Raw genomic sequence first — 21,061 nt, 5'->3', positions numbered from 1 at the left:
TATCCACTGCTGGTGGGAATGCCGTCTAGTTCAACCTTTATGGAAAGCAATATTGAGATTCCTCCAAAAACTGGAAATCGAGCTCCCATACGATCCAGCTATACCACTCCTAGGAATATACCCTAAGAACACAAAAATACAATACAAAAATCCCTTCCTTACACCTATATTCATTGCAGCACTATTTACCATAGCAAGACTCTGGAAACAACCAAGATGCCCTTCAACAGACGAATGGCTAAAGAAACTGTGGTACATATACACAATGGAATATTATGCAGCTGTCAGGAGGGATGAAGTCATGAAATTTTCCTATACATGGATGTACACAGAATCTATTATGCTGAGTGAAATAAGTCAGAGAGAGAGAGAAAAACGCAGAATGGTCTCACTCATCTATGGGTTTTAAGAAAAATGAAAGACATTCTTGCAATAATAAATTTCAGACACAAAAGAGAAAAGAGCTGGAAGTTCCAGCTCACCTCAGGAAGCTCACCACAAAGAGTGATGAGTTTAGTTAGAGAAATAACTACATTTTGAACTGTCCTAATATTGAGAATGTATGAGGGAAATGTAGAGCCTGTTTAGGGTACAGGCGGGGGTTCGGTGGGGAGGAGGGAGATTTGGGACTTGGGTGATGGGAATGTTGCACTGGAGATGGGTGGTGTTCCTTTTATGACTGAAACCCAAACACAATCATGTATGTAATCAAGGTGTTTAAATAAAAAAAAAAAAGAAAATACTTTATATGCTGGTTTAAGTCTATAACTTTATGTTATTCTCTGTACTCACATATTTTGTGTTTATTTGCTTTGTGTTAAAGAAATGCAAAGATAGGGGCTGGAATGATAGTACAGCTCGTAGAACACTCACCTTGCACGTGGCAGATACATATTTGATCCTTCATCTGCCATATACTCAGAGAGTTTACCAGCAGTAATTCATGTGAACAAAACCTGGATTTAGCCATAAAAACCACTGGAGGTCACCCAAATAAATAATAATAATAATAATAATAATAATAATAATAATAATAATAATAATCAGCTAGCAATCTTTAAAAAACTATGCATTCTGGATTTAAGCTGAGTCTATCCCTTGCTCAATTAACTGTTACAAATCTCTACTCCGGGCCCTGAGAGATAGCACAGAGGTGTTTGCCTTGCTAGCAGCTGATCCAGGACCAAAGGTGGTTGGTTCGAATCCAGGTGTCCCATATGGTCCCCCGTGCCTGCCAGGAGCTATTTCTGAGCAGACAGCCAGGAGTAACCCCTGAGCAATACCGGGTGTGGCCCAAAAACCAAAAAAAAAATTTCTACTCCATAAGGGGAAATATAGAAAATGACACCCCTCACAGTTGCACCTGAGTTTAATACTGCATCATTTTGACTCTCTAAAAACTCTCTAAACCTTTGTCACCCCATGGTAAACTCTCTGCTTTACAATCTATGGCACAAATTTGAGAAAAAACTGAAAAAAGTGCAGATTTATTTTGGTTGTGTTTTGTTTTGTTTTTGTTTGTGGGCCAGTCATAGACATGGTCAGGAGGCACTACTGGATCTGCCCTTAAAGGATGTTTCTGATATGCCCAGGGAATTATGGAGGTTGCCTAGGATGTAACCTGGGTCTGATGAATGTAAAGCAAATACTTACCTTCTGTGCTATTTCTCCAGCCAAAAGTAAAGTTTTTTTAACTTGATTTTTAATGTCAAATTGTTCACACATGTTTTTTTAATTGTTTTTGTTAATATCTTTACTTAAGCACCATGACTACAAACATGTTTGTAATTGGACTTTAGTTATAAAAAGGGATATCTTGGTTCACCATTGCAATATTCCCACCACCATCATAAAGTTTTAAAAGGATGAATTATAACCATAAATGAATGACCATCGAGAGACATTATAATCAGGCAGGCTCTTTATTTTCTAAATATTTTATCATAAATGTTTTTAAAATGTCTGTTTTAATATTTTAATTGATACATTAATAAATCTTGTAGAAATATCTACATGTTATATGGAATAGGTCAATATACACTGTGGTAAAATGTATTCAATGCTACACTCCAGAGAAAAAGGCAAAAAGACCATCATATATGGATGACTGAGGGGGAAAACTTCATTATAACGTGTATAAATTGGAATATTTCACTTTTCTGTAGCTCTCAAAACATCATTCAAAATATGATAATGTTTTTTTTTCGGGCCACACCCGTTTGATGCTCAGAGGTTACTCCTGGCTAAACGCTCAGAAATTGCCCCTGGCTTGGGGGGACCATATGGGACTCCAGGGGATCGAACTGTGGTCCTTCCTTGGCTAGCGCTCGCAAGACAGGCACCTTACCTCTAGCGCCACCTCGCCAGCCCCAAAATATGATCATTTTTGATTGTCAGATTATCTTGGGCCCAAAACCCAAAATAAAACTTTTTTGTTGTTGTTGTTGTTGTTGTTTGTTTTTGGATCACACCCAGCCACACTCAGGGGTTACTCCTGGCTCTACGTTCAGAAATTGCTCCTGGAAGGCTCAGGGAACCATATGGGTTGCAGGGATTCAAACCATCTTTCTTCTGCATGCACGGCAAACACCTTACCTTCATGCTATCACTCTGGCCTCAAAATAAAACATATTTTTGCTGAACAGTGCTTCATTTACATGTTCATACCAAAGACGGCTTTCCAGTAATTTTTACTGTATATTGGGAATTTTTATGTAGTCAGTAGAGTGCTAGAAAGCATTTATCCTTACACATTGTCAGAGTAATATAAATAAAAACCAGCAATGATATAATCATCTCATAATAGAGTGGCCTATTGGAATAAAAAAATAGAAACAATATTAGTGTAGGAGAGAAATGAAGAAATGTTCACTTACACACTTTTGGTTGGAATATATTATGGCTAAATTCTCTGCTAAAGACATTGTGTAGACTTATCAAGGGATTAATTGTAAAATTTTTAAGTTTACATTTAATACAGTGAAACTGCTACTTGGAACCTTTCTCCAAAACAGTAACTCATTAAGAATCTAGATCCAAAATAAAAATTTACCTTATCATGGTAAATAAAACATATAATTAATCTTTTTCAACCAATTAGATATATATTGCCTTTATTAAAATATACCACCTTTATTAAAAATGTTATTTTAGCACAAATACTTTGTATTTTCAAAAAAAACCATATTCAATTTGGCTTTTATTAATTCCATTATCAAGAACATAACTTACTTGAAAGTGATTTTCCAAACAGAAGCAGAAAATGATTTCTGCAATAAGAGAATATAGATATAAAATGTTGTACCCAGTATGCTTTTAATGTTATGGCATATCAGTGATAACAAGAATAATGCAGCTTAGGGTTTCTTTTTTATCATTTTCATTCTTTCAAATGTCTTTAGTATACCATAAAGGTTACACTTTCCATCATAAAAAATAAAGTTTTGTGAGCATATACGATTCTTTGGGAATTAATTTAGAATATTCAATAGTATTTGCAACCACACTCCAAATTTCACAGAGAGTGAGAGTTAAGACTATATAATCTGGAAGGAAAATCCATGATTATAAACTTAAAAGTTGGGAAACAGTGTGGTGGCTGATGTAATTTGGCATCTCTGGAGATAAGGAAGCAACAGAGGAAAAATGAGAAAATAAGCAATTAGTGGAAGAAAATGTAGAATTGTTGTCTTTTCTGGTATGAACCAAATAGTGAAATAGGTCCTACTATATAATTATTATGGATTTACTTAGTAAAAGCAGGTTAGCTACTTCTTGGTTTTTATGACATTTGAATTAACTTCATCTTACCTTAGCAACCTTGGTATAAAGTAACAGCTCATCAAATAAAAGAAATCTACATTGCTTTCTTTTTTATGATGTTTGAAATTACAATGATTCCTCATGCAAATGATATACTCTGCCACCTAGCTACATCCTGATAAAGTATTGAAATAATGAACAAATGTCACTCAAAATCAGTTTTTAAATAAAAAATAAGGGCTAAAAACGATAGTTAAGTGAGTAGGTTCAAGCCTTGCACATTTTAGACAATGAGTCCATTTTTGATTGATTCATCTTTTCCCCAAAGCCTGTCTCGTGTAACTCCTAAGTAGAAAGTCAAGAGTAAGCCCTGAGCACCGCTGGGTTTCTATCCAAAATAGCATTACTTTCAATGAAGCATTTTCTAGTTTTGCATAAAATAATTGTAAACCATATATATATATATAATGTACCCAAAGTTATTATAAATATGATTTAGAATTTGGTTTTTGGGTCACAACCAGTGACACTCAGGTGTCACACTTATTCATTTAGCTGTCTTATAATTTTAGCCCATGCTTCTTTTACCATACATTAATTTTTTATGTAGTCCATTCACTCATATTAGATGCAATAGCCCTTTCCATTGCATTCTATCATTGAAGACATCTATGAAGTCTGCATCTTGAAGTGTCTGCATAAGTTTTTCTCATTGAACTTTGTGGATTTGTGTCTAATTTCAAGGTCTTTAATCCACTTTGAATTAGCTTTCCTGTAAGGTGTGAGATATGGATTGATCTTTAACTTTTTACAAGTGGATCTCCATCTGTTCCAACAGAATTTGTTGAAGAATCTACCTTTATTTCATGTCAAATTCTTGTTTTTTGTTTGTTTTTTTTTGTCAAAGATTAATTCTTCCTTTGCTGTCCATATCAGTTGTATCTTTCAAACTGAAACTTTTTGGTCCCTGATACCAACCAGGATCCCATCCCACCCACCCTGGCGACTAGTGTTAACACCAATCTCTTTCTCTAAGCACTTTCTTCTCCTACCTCACCAGTCCTGACTCCTGCCTGTCTACTATCTCATTTCAGGCAATTGGCTCCAGCACTTCTTATCTTAGAATATATGCAACCTCAAGCAAAATAGACTCCAAAGAACAACTCCAAGATATAATCCAAATGCAATTAAACAAAACACTAAGTGAGATATGGACTATTTGAAGCAGGAAGGGAGAAGAAAATTCTCAGATATGAAGGAAAGAACATAAGAATCAAACCAGATCTCCCAATTGAAACAATCTAGGCAAGAAAAGAGTAGAGTGACATATCTATATTACTGAATGAAAGATAATTCCAATCTAAAATTTCTAACAAACCTCTTATTTAAATGGGACTTAGGGATAAAAAACATCCTTCGATAAAGAATAATTTGTAACATTTGTGCTAACCCAACCAACCCTAAATGAGCTACTCAAAGAAAATTTATATAAACCAAAAACTCAATTGTAACAATAACAATCATACAGATTTAAATGAAGCAACAACTTTTTGTCAGGAGTTTACTTAAATGTCATTTGAAATATCATTATGTTACTTAAGAAATATAGACTTCCTGGATAGTTAATTTGGTGATTTTATACATGTCACTATAAAATAGGCATAAATATTACAATATGAATCAAGAGTTTGGAGAACTTTTACTAGTTAGACAATATTTCACATCCACAAGTCTACTGTGATTAATTTCTACGTATATCATGAAATAATTGTTTAAACTCTTGTATCTCTTAAGTTAATGTAGTTGTTGCAAAGAATTAATACAGAGCATGTGTGATAATGGAATCAATTATACATATGTAATATATGTGACTATTAATTTAGAAATTATTATAAAATAAAGTTCAGTAGGGCTGGAGCAGTGGGGCAGTGGTTGGGTGTTTGCATTGCACGCAGCTGACCTAAGACCGACTGCAGTTCAATTCCCTGGCGTCCCATATGGTCCCACAAGCCAGGAGTGATTTCTGAGTGCATAACCAGGAGTAACCCCTGAGCATCACTGGGTGTGGCCCCCAAACCAAAAATAAATAAATACATATATACATAAATAAATTTAAGTAATAAAAATGACAACATTTAGCTGTTCTTAAGTACGATGATATGGTCAGCGTATTGATGCACTTAAAATGTTACATATTATAAAATGAAACTTTATATGGAAAAATTAAAAAAGATTGATAGAATTATGGAAATCTAGGGATCAAACCTAGGACATTCTACATATTATTTGAATAGAAATATCACAAAATATTGGCATATGTATGTCTTTATTATGTGAGCATGAGAAGGTATGTATTTGCTTTAAATTATAGAAGTAATAAATATTTGTATAGTGATTTAAATGAAGAGTTCTAGTTAACTAAATATATTATAATAGCTAAGTAAACTTTACATTGAGCAATAAAGTATACTGGGAATAGACATTTTCTAAATTGCTCTCTTTTCTCAGTAATATTATTAGTTTTATAAAACCTCAGTTGATAAACAAAATTAATAGATCTGTCTCTGAATCCTGAGAGAATAAAGCTGAATATCCTGGGACCATACCTATGGTGATTATATTATGCACATCTCTGAAGAAGCAAATCTGAACCAATTTACTGAAGAAATTGCATGAACAAAATCAGTAGTTTCTAGGTCAGTACTGTTACTTTTTCTTGTCTTTCTAGTTTGTGTTTTATATTTCTAAAGTTCTCATTGTTTTATGTTACTATAAATTTTTAACAGATACATTATATCATATAATTTTATGTTAATTGCCCTTTTATAACGATTTTAATATCTAGATACCTAAGTAAAAAAAAAAACTATAGCCTGTGAGTGACTAGGTACTTTATTTTACTTTTGATCTCTTAGTGGTACTTTATTTTTAATATCTTCTCTAAGAGCATAAAATTTTAAAAGATCTGTCCATAAGGGACATTTTTAAACCAGTCTACCTAATGGATTCTGAGTGTTGTGAGTTGGTCATTAGACAGGTAAGACATTATATCCTTTGTTTATCAACATTTTATGTTATCAATTATTTCTGAATAAATATATGCATGTATATATAAAATACCTAATTTTTTTAAATATAAAAGTGAGGGTGTGGATAAATTGTAAGCAGGTAAGGTAATTGCATTGAAATTGCTCACCCACATTCAGTCACTGTAACTCTTTTTATGTGAGTCCCACTATATTCTCTCTGTCCACTCTAAATTATCTTACATAGTAAAGTCACTATATGCTATGAATAGTCATCAAATACTCTGTATCCTGTCTATTGAGGTTGTATTATAACAGAGAAAAGAGAAAAGGAAAGTTAATATATCCAGCGAATACAATTATTTATTATTGGATAATCCATATTTGGGGATGTCAGCAAATGAACATGTGTATAATGATTACAGGCAAATGTCAATTAGATTGTATTCTCTATTATAAGAATTTTCTTTTGAAAATTAAAACAAAAAAGAGATTGTGTTAAAAGTCATTGACTATTTGAGTCACATTATTTTCAGAACTATTTTCTAATGTCAGGAATTCTTTGTCTATAAAATATGAACAGCTAAAGTTATATTAAATATTATAATATAAAACGGAATTACACAAATAATTTAGAGGTGGCATATAAGATAATTGTAACATACTATAAAATACTATATGAATACAAATATTCATTGATTTCAATTATTCTGTCATATTTCTTAAATAGCTCATCAAAAAATTCATTGTCACTATCAAGGATTCCAAATCTGTGTTATGGCAGTGAACTGCACTGTGTTTACTGAATTTGTACTCTTAGGACTTTCTAGAAATCAGGATGTACAACGTGTGCTATTTGTGTTCTTTCTCTTTGTTTATGCCATAACTGTGGTCGCCAATATATGGATGATCTTGCTGATCAAGATGGACTCCAGACTCCACACTCCCATGTACTATTTCCTGAGCAATCTGTCTTTCTGTGATGTCTGTTATTCCTCTACTGTCTCTCCCAAGATACTGGCTGATTTCTTATCTGAGGAAAAGGTCATCGCATTTAAGTTTTGTTGGATTCAGCTGTATTTTGGAGAAGTCTTTGGTGATGTGGAATGTCTGATGTTGGCTGTCATGGCTTATGACCGTTATGTAGCCATTTGCAATCCACTTCTGTATACAATTGCCATGTCCAAGAAACTCTGTACCCTGCTGATTTTCCTCACCTACATCATGGGTTTAGTGAATTCTACAGTTCAAACTTACTTAACATACCATTTGTCATTCTGCAAATCGAATATTATCAATCACTTTGCATGTGACATTCCTCCGTTGATTGCTCTTGCCACCTCAGATACATCCATTAATGAAATAACGATGGTCATACTTTATACTATGATTCTGGGATGCAGCATCTTTACTGTCCTTCTCTCCTACTGCTACATTATAGTTACAATCATTAGAATGAAGTCAACTGAAGGGAGATACAAAGCCTTTTCTACCTGTGGTTCCCACTTAAGCACCGTGGCTCTCTTCCATGGCACACTTCTATACATGTATTTCAGACCGAGCTCCAGTTTCTCCACAGACAATGACAAAATGGCCTCTGTTTTCTACCTAGTTGTTATTCCTATGTTAAATCCATTGATCTATAGTTTAAGAAATAAAGATGTAAAAGGTGCTTTGAAAAAAGTTTTCAGCACAAAACTATACTTCCTTAAATAATGACTCTAAAGGTTAAACAAAAGATATTTGACCAAGTCCTGTATTCACTCATTAGTAAATCTTTGATAGTTTCCGTCGTTGATGTCTACCCATACCGATGCAAAAAACACTGTTGTTTAATATTAAACCTTTCTTCTTCAGTCCAAAAAAGATGAAATAGTTTGTTATTTTTATGGAGACACTCTTTGTACTATTCTTTATTGTATTTTCAGTAGAATAATTTAAGCCTTATTTGAATTCATTTAAAGTCCATTATATTATATATTCTTTTAATAATGTTTTATTAGACCTTATAAAATGTAAAACAATTATTTACATATGATCAAATTGCATTATATGATACCTATTTATTTAATAGCAGAATTTTTTAGATGTTCCTTCTTAGCTTTCTGAAATATGATAGTAAATATATAGCAATGTATTAAAATCAATTATTCTGACTCAAGTTTTTAATTGAGAAACTATATTTATCATGTTCACTAGCAGATCCATTTTGCTAATTGTTCTATAACTTTGAATGCTATTCTTAACAGTTGTTGAATTTGTGTTTGCAATTCATGCAAGACTGATCTATAAGAAGCTTTATATCAATTTACTTCTACCCTAAAAACACATAACTTCTTTTATTTTAATCATTTCTATTAGCCTTTATTAATATAAACAAAGCTGGGCTTATGGTCTTTCTTCTTCAGATCAATATGTATCAATGACAGGGATTGTTACTGCTCAGATTTTCTCAGATCCTTTCCCTCTCATATATCAGTTATATCCTGGGGCATCTGCAACTCAGCATTCCTGCAATTAAATAATAGTTTTATGGCTTCTTTTCATCATTTAGTGGATTTGCTGAAAATTGTTGCAATAGTGTGTAGATATCTGTACAGTAAAATTAATAAAAATAATCAATAAATTAATAATAATTAATACTAATTAATAAATTAATAAAATCAATAAAATTGCTATAGTTTTAGATATTTGTATATTAAAAGCAATAAAAATGATTTAATACTGGAAACTTGGACCTTTTACTGAAAATCAGGGCTCCAGTTCTATTAGAGTGTTCACATTCTTATGTGAATTTCCATAGAAAATGACTGATTGCCAATTCATTGTATGAATAAAAGTCTGAGTTATAAATGATATATCTGAGTGATATATATCTGAGTAATATATATCTGAGTGATATATATAGTACGTACTATAGGGAAAAAGAGAAAATAATTTTGCATTAATGTTCCATTTAAAACAGTTTATTTTTGTCTGTGTTGGAAAAAAATGTAATAGTCTATAATAACATTAAATAGTTGGTTATAAGTTTTTAAAAATGTGTTCTTAGCTAAATAAGGTAACAACATGTATCTTTTATTCACAGAAATTAATTATATATCCCATTTAAGTAGTTGTACAATTTATGGTTTAAAGCATAAATTCATTTTATTTGGAAATTTTACTTCTTCAATAGTTGAAATGGGCCAGAGTTCACTCAGATCACTCTTTTAAACAGAAGAATGGGGCTTAGAGAAACAGAAAGAGGGAGAAAGAGATAGAGAGAAAATAAGAGGCAGAGAGAGACAGTCATATATATATATGTATATATATGTATATATATATATATATTTATACACACACAATGATGTAGACATAGAGTTTTAGAAGAATACTGAGAGGCAGAGATGAAGGAAAGAAAAAAGAAGGGAGATGAACAGTTTGGGCCTTCTAGGATAGTAGTTCCCAATGCTAATGCTTATTCTTTATTGATAAGTGACAAATGTGATCTTGTAAATTTGAATTTTAGGCTACAAATATAAAGAGAAAGAAAACAAAAAAGTGAAAAATGACCAGCTTTTTAAATCACTCCATCTAGCTATGGTGCCTAGAGATTTTACTGTATATAGATGCTTCCTTGAAGGCAGCAGGTATGCATTCAGGCATTCCCAGTACTCCACACGATTCATTGAACCTGCCAGGAGTGATTCCTCAAAATAGTGAAGTGTGCCCAAACACCCTCTCCAAAGGTGTCCTAGTGCATGAGACAGTATGATTCTTTCTATATTTCAGAAACTCTCATGATATTTATTGGAACTCACTTTCTTTAGAACAGAATGATATAAAAAGCACTCACCTTCCATTACATGCGACGAATTTAAGCTTTATTGATGAAATCTACTGTCAATATTTTAAATTTAAAATATTTAAAATTCAAAAATTTAAGAATTAATTTGTGCAATGCAGAATACTCTTTCAGGATATTATTTGCCTTGGTTTTGTGTTTGTACAGTTTTAAAACAAATGAAATATATTAAGATTCCCTTGTTTCCATGTGTTTCAACACAAGTTTGATCCCAGGCACTTTATATAGTGAATCTAGCCAGGAATGAACCCTAAGCAGAGAACAAGAAATAAACCCTGAGAATTGTTCCAATACCCTATAAATAATATAAATTAAAAATATTTTGAAGAATTTTTTGTATTATTTATATCTCTCAGTAATTGTACAATATATTCTAATTTCAGTGTGCCTACTCAAAGAAATTAGGAGTAGCATGCACATTTATAAGAGAATCAATTTTCTTGCTTATCTCTTACTCAAGGGTTCATTAAATCTTTCTTTGAAATCCTAACCCTTACATTCATTTTTTTCAGCTTGCAATTACCTGTGATAATTTTATCAAACTAAGTTGTTCATTTTGGTACTCATCCTCATTGGCATCCAAAAATATATAGTTATGTTAAAGACTTGAGACATCCATCTTCCAACCTGCCAACTGGTGGCTAATAAAGCTATTTCTCAAGCCATCACTGTATCTGTGTGTAATTAAATTTTATTGTTCTTCCAGTTTTTTATTTTTACCTGTAGTTGGATTGCACCTACACTGGCAGTGGAAAAGAGCTTTCAGTATCACAATGTTATTAAAAATATGTGTTTTATTCATTTCAAATAAAATTTCCTGATTTTCTTTTTTAGATATAATATGAAAAAATATGTCTAATACCTTATTTTCTGTCTCTGTATTTCATAATTCATATATATCATCTGTCTTTTTTCTCCTATCTAAATTCAATCTATATAAACAGCAGTGGTAAAAGACAGTAACTTTATGCATTCACTGCAAAATTAGAAATCTTGGATTTTTAAAATTTGTTTGTCTTTATTTTTATTTTTAAGAAATAATGAATATGGAAACACACAGTCCAGGATATGAACAGAAATTTAAAACTAAAACATAGATGAGTTTAATCGTTTATACTATCATTTTCTTTTTAGAAGGCTATGTAATAATTGTCTTTGTCCCGAGATCACACAACTTCTGACTCTGCACTATCGGGAATTATGTGGAAAGTTAGGGAAAACCCAGATTGATCATATTCAGGGCAAACACCCTATCTACAGTATTTTTTCTTCAGTCCATGATCTAAGAATTTTTTTATCTCATGAGATTTTAATTTTTGTCTTCTGCTCATGATGGATTCAATTTTTGAAGCTGTAGAGAAACTTTTAATGGGATCTTGACATCAAATTCAGAATGTGAGGTCACTGGGAATTGTCATTTTTATCTTCAAGACTTTTTACCTAGCTATCAGAAAGAAGTTGTACCATGAAACATTGAGTCATGAGTGTAGCCATTATAATCCTGTTAACCTATAATTTCTTTCTCATTGGGTTGGAGTACAGGACAGTGAGTAGGGCACTGTCCTTGCTTGGCCAACCAGGGTTCTATCCTCAGTATTCTTTTATTATTCCCAAATGCCACCAAGAGTGATTGAATCTCACTACAGTGCCATGAGGACACCCAGAAAACAACAACAACCAAAGGCTCAAACAGAACTCAAAAAAATCCAACCCTTGTTTTTCCTGACCTTACTAGCTTTATGGTATAGGGCGAAGTAAGTCATACTAACTACTAGAAATAATTAATGTTCAAGTTAGATGACTGGAACTATACTAATATCTAAGAATTAGACTCTGTTTTGTAAAGAATTTGTTAATATCACTAATTCATGAGTAATCTTTGGATGATGCATTGTGACTCTATCCATTGGTCTGTCAAAAAATGGGTCATTAATGGTTAAGAAATTGACATTGGATCTATGCAATTTATCACTCCATGTTCATTATTAGGAGAAAGCTAAAGGACATCATAGCTTTCATACTTCAAGTTTTTCTTTTCTTCAAAACCAAATTTGGCCAGAGCTCTGCAGAACCATTGATCTTTTGAACAAACACTTAATTTAAATATAATTTTAAGTACAGTGACTATAACTGTGGTCTTGGTTTCCAAGCATAATTTTCAATGAAAGTTTTCTAAGTTTTCCTCCTTTTCCTACTTATTCTTATCTCAAATATTACTCTTCTATTTCATAATGTTCAGACTGCCTTACTAAAGGTTCAAGACAAAGAAACTTACCTCTTACTCCATAGCAGATATTATTATTCCTTAAGATACACATTTTCAGTGATAAAATTAAAATACTAGAAATTGTATAAACAAGGCTCTCAAAAATACTAAACAGGTGGTTAGCAAAATTTATCAAATCAAAGTAGAATGAGACCCATTATCTTTATAGGTGTGTCTTTTAGAAACCTTAGTCCAGTTTGAAATCCTATTTAGAAATATTGGACAATTAGATATGACTAAAACTCGAATTAGGTCTCATGCTATATCTAGTTCCGTGTTATGTCATTAAACAGAAATTATTTTTCATCACTGAGGAAATGTCGCTTTTTCTTATATTGTGTCAGATTTAATTATCTCATTAATCATTGATATGTCAATCATTGAAATACTAATATATCATATTGAAATCTAGTATCATTAAGAAAAAAAGAAAACATTGAGTGGTTTCATCATTATGTAATATTTTTTAACCTATAGGTAAATTGGAGCTGAATAATATCAGCTAAGATGTGATTTATAAAAAAAAAATAAAGTAAAACAATTGTAGTTAAACTCTTAAACCTGGAAGCTAAACCGATTTAAACCTTAAAAGAAACATTAAAAAAAAAAAAAGAAAAAGAAACATTAAGGGGCCGGGATGGTGGCACTAGAGGTAAGGTGTCTGCCTTGCAAGCACTAGTGTATGACAGACCGACCGTGGTTCCATCCCCTGGTGTCCCAAATGGTCCCCCAAGCCAGGGGCGATTTCTGAGCACATAGCCAGGAATAACCCCTGAGTGTCAAACGGGTGTGGCCCAAAAACCAAAAAAAAAAAAAAAATACATTAAAAAATTCTTTAGGATTTGGAACAAACACTTCTGTTTCATGGGGACAGTTTATGATTGTCATTGAGCTTTCTTTTAGGGGGGAGATTGGGGGACCACACCCAGCAGCACTCAGTTGTTACTCCTCACTCTGTGCTCAGGAACCACTCCTGGCAGGCTCAGGGTACCATATGAGATATGGGTGATTGAACCCAGGTCCTTCCTCGGTCAGCAGCCCCTATAACTGGCCCTTATCACTGAGTTTCAGTGAACTGTTTAATACCTCAATTTTAAGTGCAATTTTACTTGTTCATCTCATCACCAAAAGTAATAAACATTTTTGATTTTCTAATTTATCTGATGTTCACCTTGTTTTCTTCTCTTTTTATCAGTATATTCCACAATGAATCACAATATAACTATCTCAATTTTATATCAATGTATACGATGGGAATTAATTTGAATTAAAATAAAAAAATTCTAATTGGATTGCAAAACCTAAGAAGCGCTACTTAGCTTGTCTAATCAGAATGAATTCATTTAAACTACGTCTGTTTGTAAAATTACCTTTTACAGGAATCTCTATCAGCCTAAAGTAAGATATACTTATTAATTCATATAAGAGTATATTAGAAGCTCTTACTCTAATATTCTATAGATTTTTAAATTCCCTAAATGCATGTCCTTTCTTCCTCTTGTTCACTGAATTAGATATATAGTGCTTTAACTTTTATGTAAAGTGCATATGAATATCCTTGCAAGTCTTCCCAAGATCTTAAATAAATGTACAAATATTAATTAGTGTTTTTATGCTCCTGTTTCATAAAACCTATCTGGGTTTCATGATTTTGCTTATATAGATTGACTGTCAGCAAAACATCAGTTTAATATTTAATATTTTGGATTCTCTATTTTTTTTATCAATGTGCCCCTATATTCTGTCATATACAGGATATCAGTTGGGCTACATTCATACTACACCTTACTATTTGAGTTTTAAAATGTAAACTCAAGTTTTTAAAATATAAAATGATGCAATTTCGAATGATTTTGTTTTGGACCCATGGTGGAGCCAAGTGTTCAACTCTTAACTTTGAAGTCAAGATTACACCTGCTAGTGCTCTGGGAGATATACAGATATTTGTTTGAAAAGTGTTTGAAAAGCAAAGATCTTACCTACTATGCAGCCTCTCCTATAAAAATTTGGATTATATTTCAGCAAAAATTATGCTACTGTTATTAAATTTTGCTGACCGTTAAATAATCACGTCCTTCTTGTTTAAAGTTAATTTATAACCATTGTTTCCAGAAACTACAAGCCCTGTGAGACAGACTACTTTCTCTCAGACTATAGTGATTTATTGATCAGAATTTATGACTAACCACTTGATTTCACATATAGTATCATGGTTGCATGATGGAAAGTATTTTTAGACTTTTAAAAAATAATATTAATTCACTTTCAAAGTGTAATACTTATATAATATCTTGCATTATATAATTTAAGAAAAAGCATATTTTAAGCATATTTTCTGCTGCTCAGACCACAATACAATTTGTTCTTTTTCTCTCTCTATGACTCCCTTTACATACATCTAAATAAAGGTTTACTAATAAAAGAGTAAAGCATATTTTATTATATATATTAAAAGGCCAATTTTTCTATGTTAGCAATAAAGTCTTCACTTGGGAATATGTTTTTGTGGAAAGGAGAAGAATACTTATATTCAATGACTTCAGGACAGTCATGTGAATGACTTGGAGTACAGATTGTTCATCTACTAGAAAGAGATCTAACCCATGATTAAAAATAAAGTATTGGATGAAAATATTTTCAGAAGAAACTGAACCATGATGAAATTTAAGTCACATTCATACAAATATGATCTAAAGAAATGATGCTAGTCATATTGTAGGGTAAAACAAATGTATCCCTCTTTTCAGTATGATGATCACAATTTTTTTTAGAAATACTCAGTTTGGTCTAGCTTTAATCAATAGCTTCAATTGTAGTAAAGTATTTTACTGAATAATTAGACACACAAATTAAATTGGAAAAGGTACTGATACTAGACACACACAAATTAAACTTGAAAAGGCACTGATTGATTCGTTTGACAAATAATTTTCTCAAATGATGAGTACTCTATTTTAAAGGTTTTTAAAGTAAGAATTCATACTAGTTATTTAAGAATAATTTAAAAAATTAGACATGTAAAATAATGGAGGAAAAAGCCAAGGTGGTTTTGAGGGAAGGACACAACTAAATATTTAATTTATAAAGCAAAGAACAATGAAATCATGATACCCAATCAAACATAATAACTTACCAGTTACGATGGGAGGTTGTAGTGGGGGACTGGGGCATGGGATGGACTCTGGGAAAACTGGTGGAGGAAGTTGTCACTGATGGTGAGATTGCAGCTGAAACATTGCATGTCTGTAACTCAAGCATAAATAAATTTGTTTAACTTAATTAGAATACTGTCTCAAAATAGGTACCAGAATTAATATGAAAGAAAATACTTTATAGAAAAAATAAAATACTTCATAACTTTTCTAAGTTTATAACTTTATGGCATTCTCTGAACTCACAAATTTTATCTTTACTTGCTTTGTGGTACAGAAGTGCAAAGATATGGGCTGGAGTAATTTTATAGCTCATAGAACTCTCTCACTGCATGTGGCCTACCCAGGTTATCCTTCATATGACATATACCTCACAGAGTTTATCCCGGAGTTAGACATAGACACCACTAGATGTGACTCAAAATAAAAATGGATAATAATAATCACCTGGAAATCTTTCAAAAACCTATGCATTCTGTATTTAAAACTAAATTTATCTCTCTCATTAATCATGTATTCTCTTGTTATTGTACCCAGGGGTCACAAACATGTATGTTCTGTCTGCCTCTTCTTCCAAAAAAGTTGCTCAGTCAACCCCTAAAACTCTCTATAGGGAAAAAATAGAAAATTATAATCCCCAGTTGTACCTGAGTTACTACTGCAACATTTAGGCATGGTTGTGGACAGTTACTAACTTTGGAAAAGACTCTCCTAACCCTTTGTTACTCTATGATAAACCCTCTGCTTTATAGTCAATGGCACAAGAATGTGAAAAATAGAAAAAGATTGATTTTGGTGGTGTTTTATTTGGTTATTGTTTGTAAGCCAACCATAGACATGCTCAGGAGGTACTCCTGAATCTTTACTTAGGGGATATTTTGGTGTGCCCTGAGGATAATGGAGATTGCCTGGGATCTAACCTGGGTCTGCTGCATTTAAAGCAAATGCCTTACCTTCTGTGTTATTTCTCCAGCCAAAAGTGACATATTATATGGATAAAATTATAATCATAAATGAAAGTGCATTGAGAGATATGCAGGCATGCTCTTGATTTTTTAAAAATATTTTAATCATAATGTTTTAAATTATATCTGTTTAAATAATTTAATTGATACAATAATAAATCTTGTCAGAATATGTCCACATATTATATGAGAATAGGGCAATATGTACTGTAGTAAATTTATTCATTGCTAGACTCCAGAACAAAAGGCAATAAGACCAACATATACAGATGGCTTAGGGGTAACACTTCATTGAAGTGTGTATAAATTGAAATATTTTCATTTTCTCTAACTCTAAATAATCATTCTAAACTATGATCATTTAGATTGTCAAATTTCATTGGGACCCCAAAACAAAAAGATTTTTGTTGTTGTTGAATAGTACTTCATTTACATGTTCATACCACAGATGGCATATCCACTTATTTTTACTTATATATTGGGATATTTTTCATGTAGTCAGTAGACTGCAAAAAAGCATATATAATAACATATTGTCAAAGAAATATAAATAAAAACCAGCAATGATATAATCACTCATAATAGTGAGTAGTCTATTGTAATAAAACATAGAAACAACCACTTTGTGTAGAAGTTCAATAAAGAAATGTTCACTAATCCTGTTGGAATATAATATGGTTAAATTCTCTGCAAAAGACATTATGTAGACTTATCAAGGGATTAATTTTAAATTAATTTTAAAATGTCTACATTTCTATATAACACACAGTGAAACTGCTACTTGTAACCTTTCTCCAAAGCATTAACTCATTAAGAAAAGAATCTAAGTCAATGATAAAAATTTACCTCTTCATGGTAAAAAAACATATGATCAATCTTTTTCAATAAAAGATATATATATATACTTTCAAAGTAATCAACTATAGATTTTACTATTAATTTTTTAACTATTTACAGTTAATCAAATAATTTCAAGATCTTAGAATATTGTCTTTTAGTTGTTGTTACAGCCAGTGATGCTCACGGTTTACTCCTGGCTCTGTGCTCAGAAGTCACTCCTGGCAGTTTCAGGGGACCATAAGAGATGGTGGGATTCAAACTGGGGTCTGTCCTGTATTGGGAGCTTGCAAGACAAAAGCCTTACAGTGGTGCTATCACTCTGGCCCCTTTATCGTAATTTGGTGAGATATTTTATTCAAAAGCTTCTTGTATTGATGGAAATACACTGCTTTCATTAAAGAAGTTAAGCTAGCAAAAATTCTTTTCACTGGGATCTGAGTGATAGCTGGTAGGGTGTTTGCCTTGCACAGGGCTGATCCAGGAAGAACTTTGGTTCATCCCCTGCATCCCAAACTTGGAGCAATTTCGGAGCACAGCTCCAGGAGTAATCCTTGAGCTTCATAGCGTGTGGTCTAAAAACAAAACAAAAACAAATTATTTTTACTTAAAAAATAAAACCTTTAGAGGCCAGAGAGATAGCATGCCTTGAATGAAGAAGGTTGGTGGTTCGAATTCCGGCATCCCATATGGTCCGGAGCCTGCCAGGAGCTACCGGCTGTGACCCAAAACCCAAGCAAACAAACAAACAAACAAAAAACATTCAGTTTGGCTTTTATCAATTTCATCATCATGAACAAAACTTACTTGAAAATGATTTTCATAATAGAAGCAGAAACTGATTTCTGCAATAAGAAAATACAGGTATAAAATCTTATAAACAATATGCTTTTAATGTTATGACATATCACTTCTAACAAGAATCATGCAGATTAGGTTTTTTCTCATTTTCATTCTTTCAGATTTCTTTAATACATCATTAAAGGTCACTCCATCATGAAAGATCTATATTTTTAAGAGCATATACAATCCATTGGGAATTAATTTAGAATACTCAATATTCAATAGCATTTGCAACGACGCTCCAAATTTCACAGTAAGTGGAAGTTAAGAATATATATTCTGGAGGGAAAAATCATAATTATAAACTCAAAGTTGGGTAAACAGTGTGATGGCTGATGTAATTTGGCATCTCTGGAGATAAGGAAGCAACAGAGGAAAATGAGTAAATAAAGCAATTAGTGTAAGATGATGTAGAAGATGATGTCTTTTCTAATAAGAGCCAAATAGTGAAATAGGTCCTCCTAATATATAATTTTTGTGGCTTTACTTAGTAAAACTAAGTAAAACTTAGCTATTTCTTTATTTAACTTCATTTTACATCATCAAAAGTTAGCACAAGCCTAACAGCTCATCAAATAAAAAAAAAACTACATTGTTTGTTTTCTTATGGCTTATGGAATTAGAAAGATACCACATGCAAAGGATATACTCTGCTACTTATCCAAATCCTGATAAAGTATGAAAATAATGAACAAGTTTCACTCAAAATATATTTTTAAATAAAAAAAATAAGGACTAAAAGTACAGTGAGTAGGGTACAGGCCTAGCACATTTTAGACAATGAGTCAATTTTTGATTGATTCATCTTTTCCCCAAAACCTGTCCGGTGTAACTCCTAAGTAGAAAGTCAAGAGTAAGAGAAAGTCAAGAGCACAGCTGGATGTTTCAATCCAAAACATATTACTTTCATTGAGTTTATATAAGGCATAGTTTAGTTATGCAGAAGATAATTGTACTCTCTCTATATATAAAATTTATCAAAGTTATTATAAATATGTTTTAGAGGGGCAGGAGTGGTGGCAAGATGTAGGGAATTTTCCTTGCACATGCTAACCTAAAACGGACCATGGTTCAATCCATTGGTGTCCCATATGGTCCCAAGGTCCTCGGTTCAATCCCCGGCGTCCCATATGATCCCCCAAGTCAGGAGCAATTTCTGAGCTCATAGCCAGGAGTAATCCGTGAGCATCACCGAGTGCGGTCCAGAAACAAAATAAAACAAAACAAAATATGATTTAGAATATTATTCTCTATAAAAAGATGATAAACTAAGTTGGTAAGTGAACTACATGATTCACACATATGACAAATTTCAATAAATGTAAAGTCAGAGGCTTTCCTTCAATTCCAGATGTCACAAGGTAAAGAATCAAGAACTGATTTTCTATTTATTGCCTAAAATTGTCTACTTCAGCCATACTAAACATCACTAATTATTACAGTACCAAATTAAAAACATACATATTCTATTGTAAAAGCAATGAATAGTCTTAAAATATTTTTCATTTGTTCCACTGAGGTTCTTATGAGTGATCTCCTGAGTCTGACTCCAAAAACAAAGGAACAAACAAACAAAAAGCAACAACAAATTAAAATTGAATCATATTTTTAGAGCTCTGACCAAAAGTCTTTATCAGTAAATTTATAAAATATAGAATAAAACACTAGTATGCTTCATATGATTAAAAATAACAGTTATATCATAAATAAGTTTATACAGACTATAAAGTATACAAGAATAATTCTAACAAATATTTGCAAAAACACAGATATGTTTCAGAGAAAAATAAAAATTATTATTTTAGTTTACTTTTATTTTATTGAAACATTTGTGTTTTACAAAATTCTTCATAGTTGAATTTCAGACATACAGTGAAATTGGCCTCTTCTACCACCAGTTTTTCCCTCTTTCCACCAATAATCCCAGAATTTATCTCATACAACTACCAGTGCTCTCCTAGCCATTCAGTATAACAGGTCCATTTAAAGTTTAAACTTTATATTGTTAGTTTATTAGAGTGTCTATTATGTGCCTAGGCTCATCCATTCATATTTGTGTTTCTCATCCTTCATTCAGTTTTTGTCCTCGTTGCTATACTCTGGAGGCAATAGTGTTCATTATAACTACTATTAAGAACATTTTATTTCTTCATGCAATTATTCTAAATATCATATTTAACAGTTATTTTGTATTCTTCTTCTGACTTACTTCATTAGCATAATATGTTCCAGTTAATCCATGTTATAGCAAAATGCATGATTTTATAATTCCTTATAACTATGTAGTATTCCATTGTATATATGAAACACATCTTCATGATCCATTCTTCTGTTTTTTTGACATCTAGGTAGATTCCAAGTCT

The 21,061-nt window shown here is 32.1% G+C and overlaps 1 protein-coding gene across 1 annotated transcript; it reads left to right on the top strand.

Annotated features, from left to right (window-relative positions):
- The first annotated feature begins 7,565 nt into the window (after positions 1-7,565).
- Positions 7,566-8,504, top strand: LOC126018658 (olfactory receptor 1019-like). The gene has a single exon (XM_049780758.1). It carries the CDS (start codon positions 7,566-7,568, stop codon positions 8,502-8,504), a length of 939 nt encoding a protein of 312 aa, XP_049636715.1.
- The last annotated feature ends 12,557 nt before the right edge of the window (positions 8,505-21,061 follow it).

Source organism: Suncus etruscus, chromosome 9 (assembly GCF_024139225.1).
Source record: "Suncus etruscus isolate mSunEtr1 chromosome 9, mSunEtr1.pri.cur, whole genome shotgun sequence".
NCBI classification, from domain to species: Eukaryota; Metazoa; Chordata; class Mammalia; order Eulipotyphla; family Soricidae; genus Suncus; species Suncus etruscus.
The sequence above is the reverse complement of the archived record's forward strand: the minus strand, read 5'-3'. Positions and strand labels throughout refer to the sequence as shown.

What these genes read in the sequence shown, in the direction of transcription:
- LOC126018658 (XM_049780758.1), top strand. Translation starts at nt 7,566, where the DNA reads ATGGCAGTGAACTGCACTGTGTTTACTGAATTTGTACTCTTAGGACTT.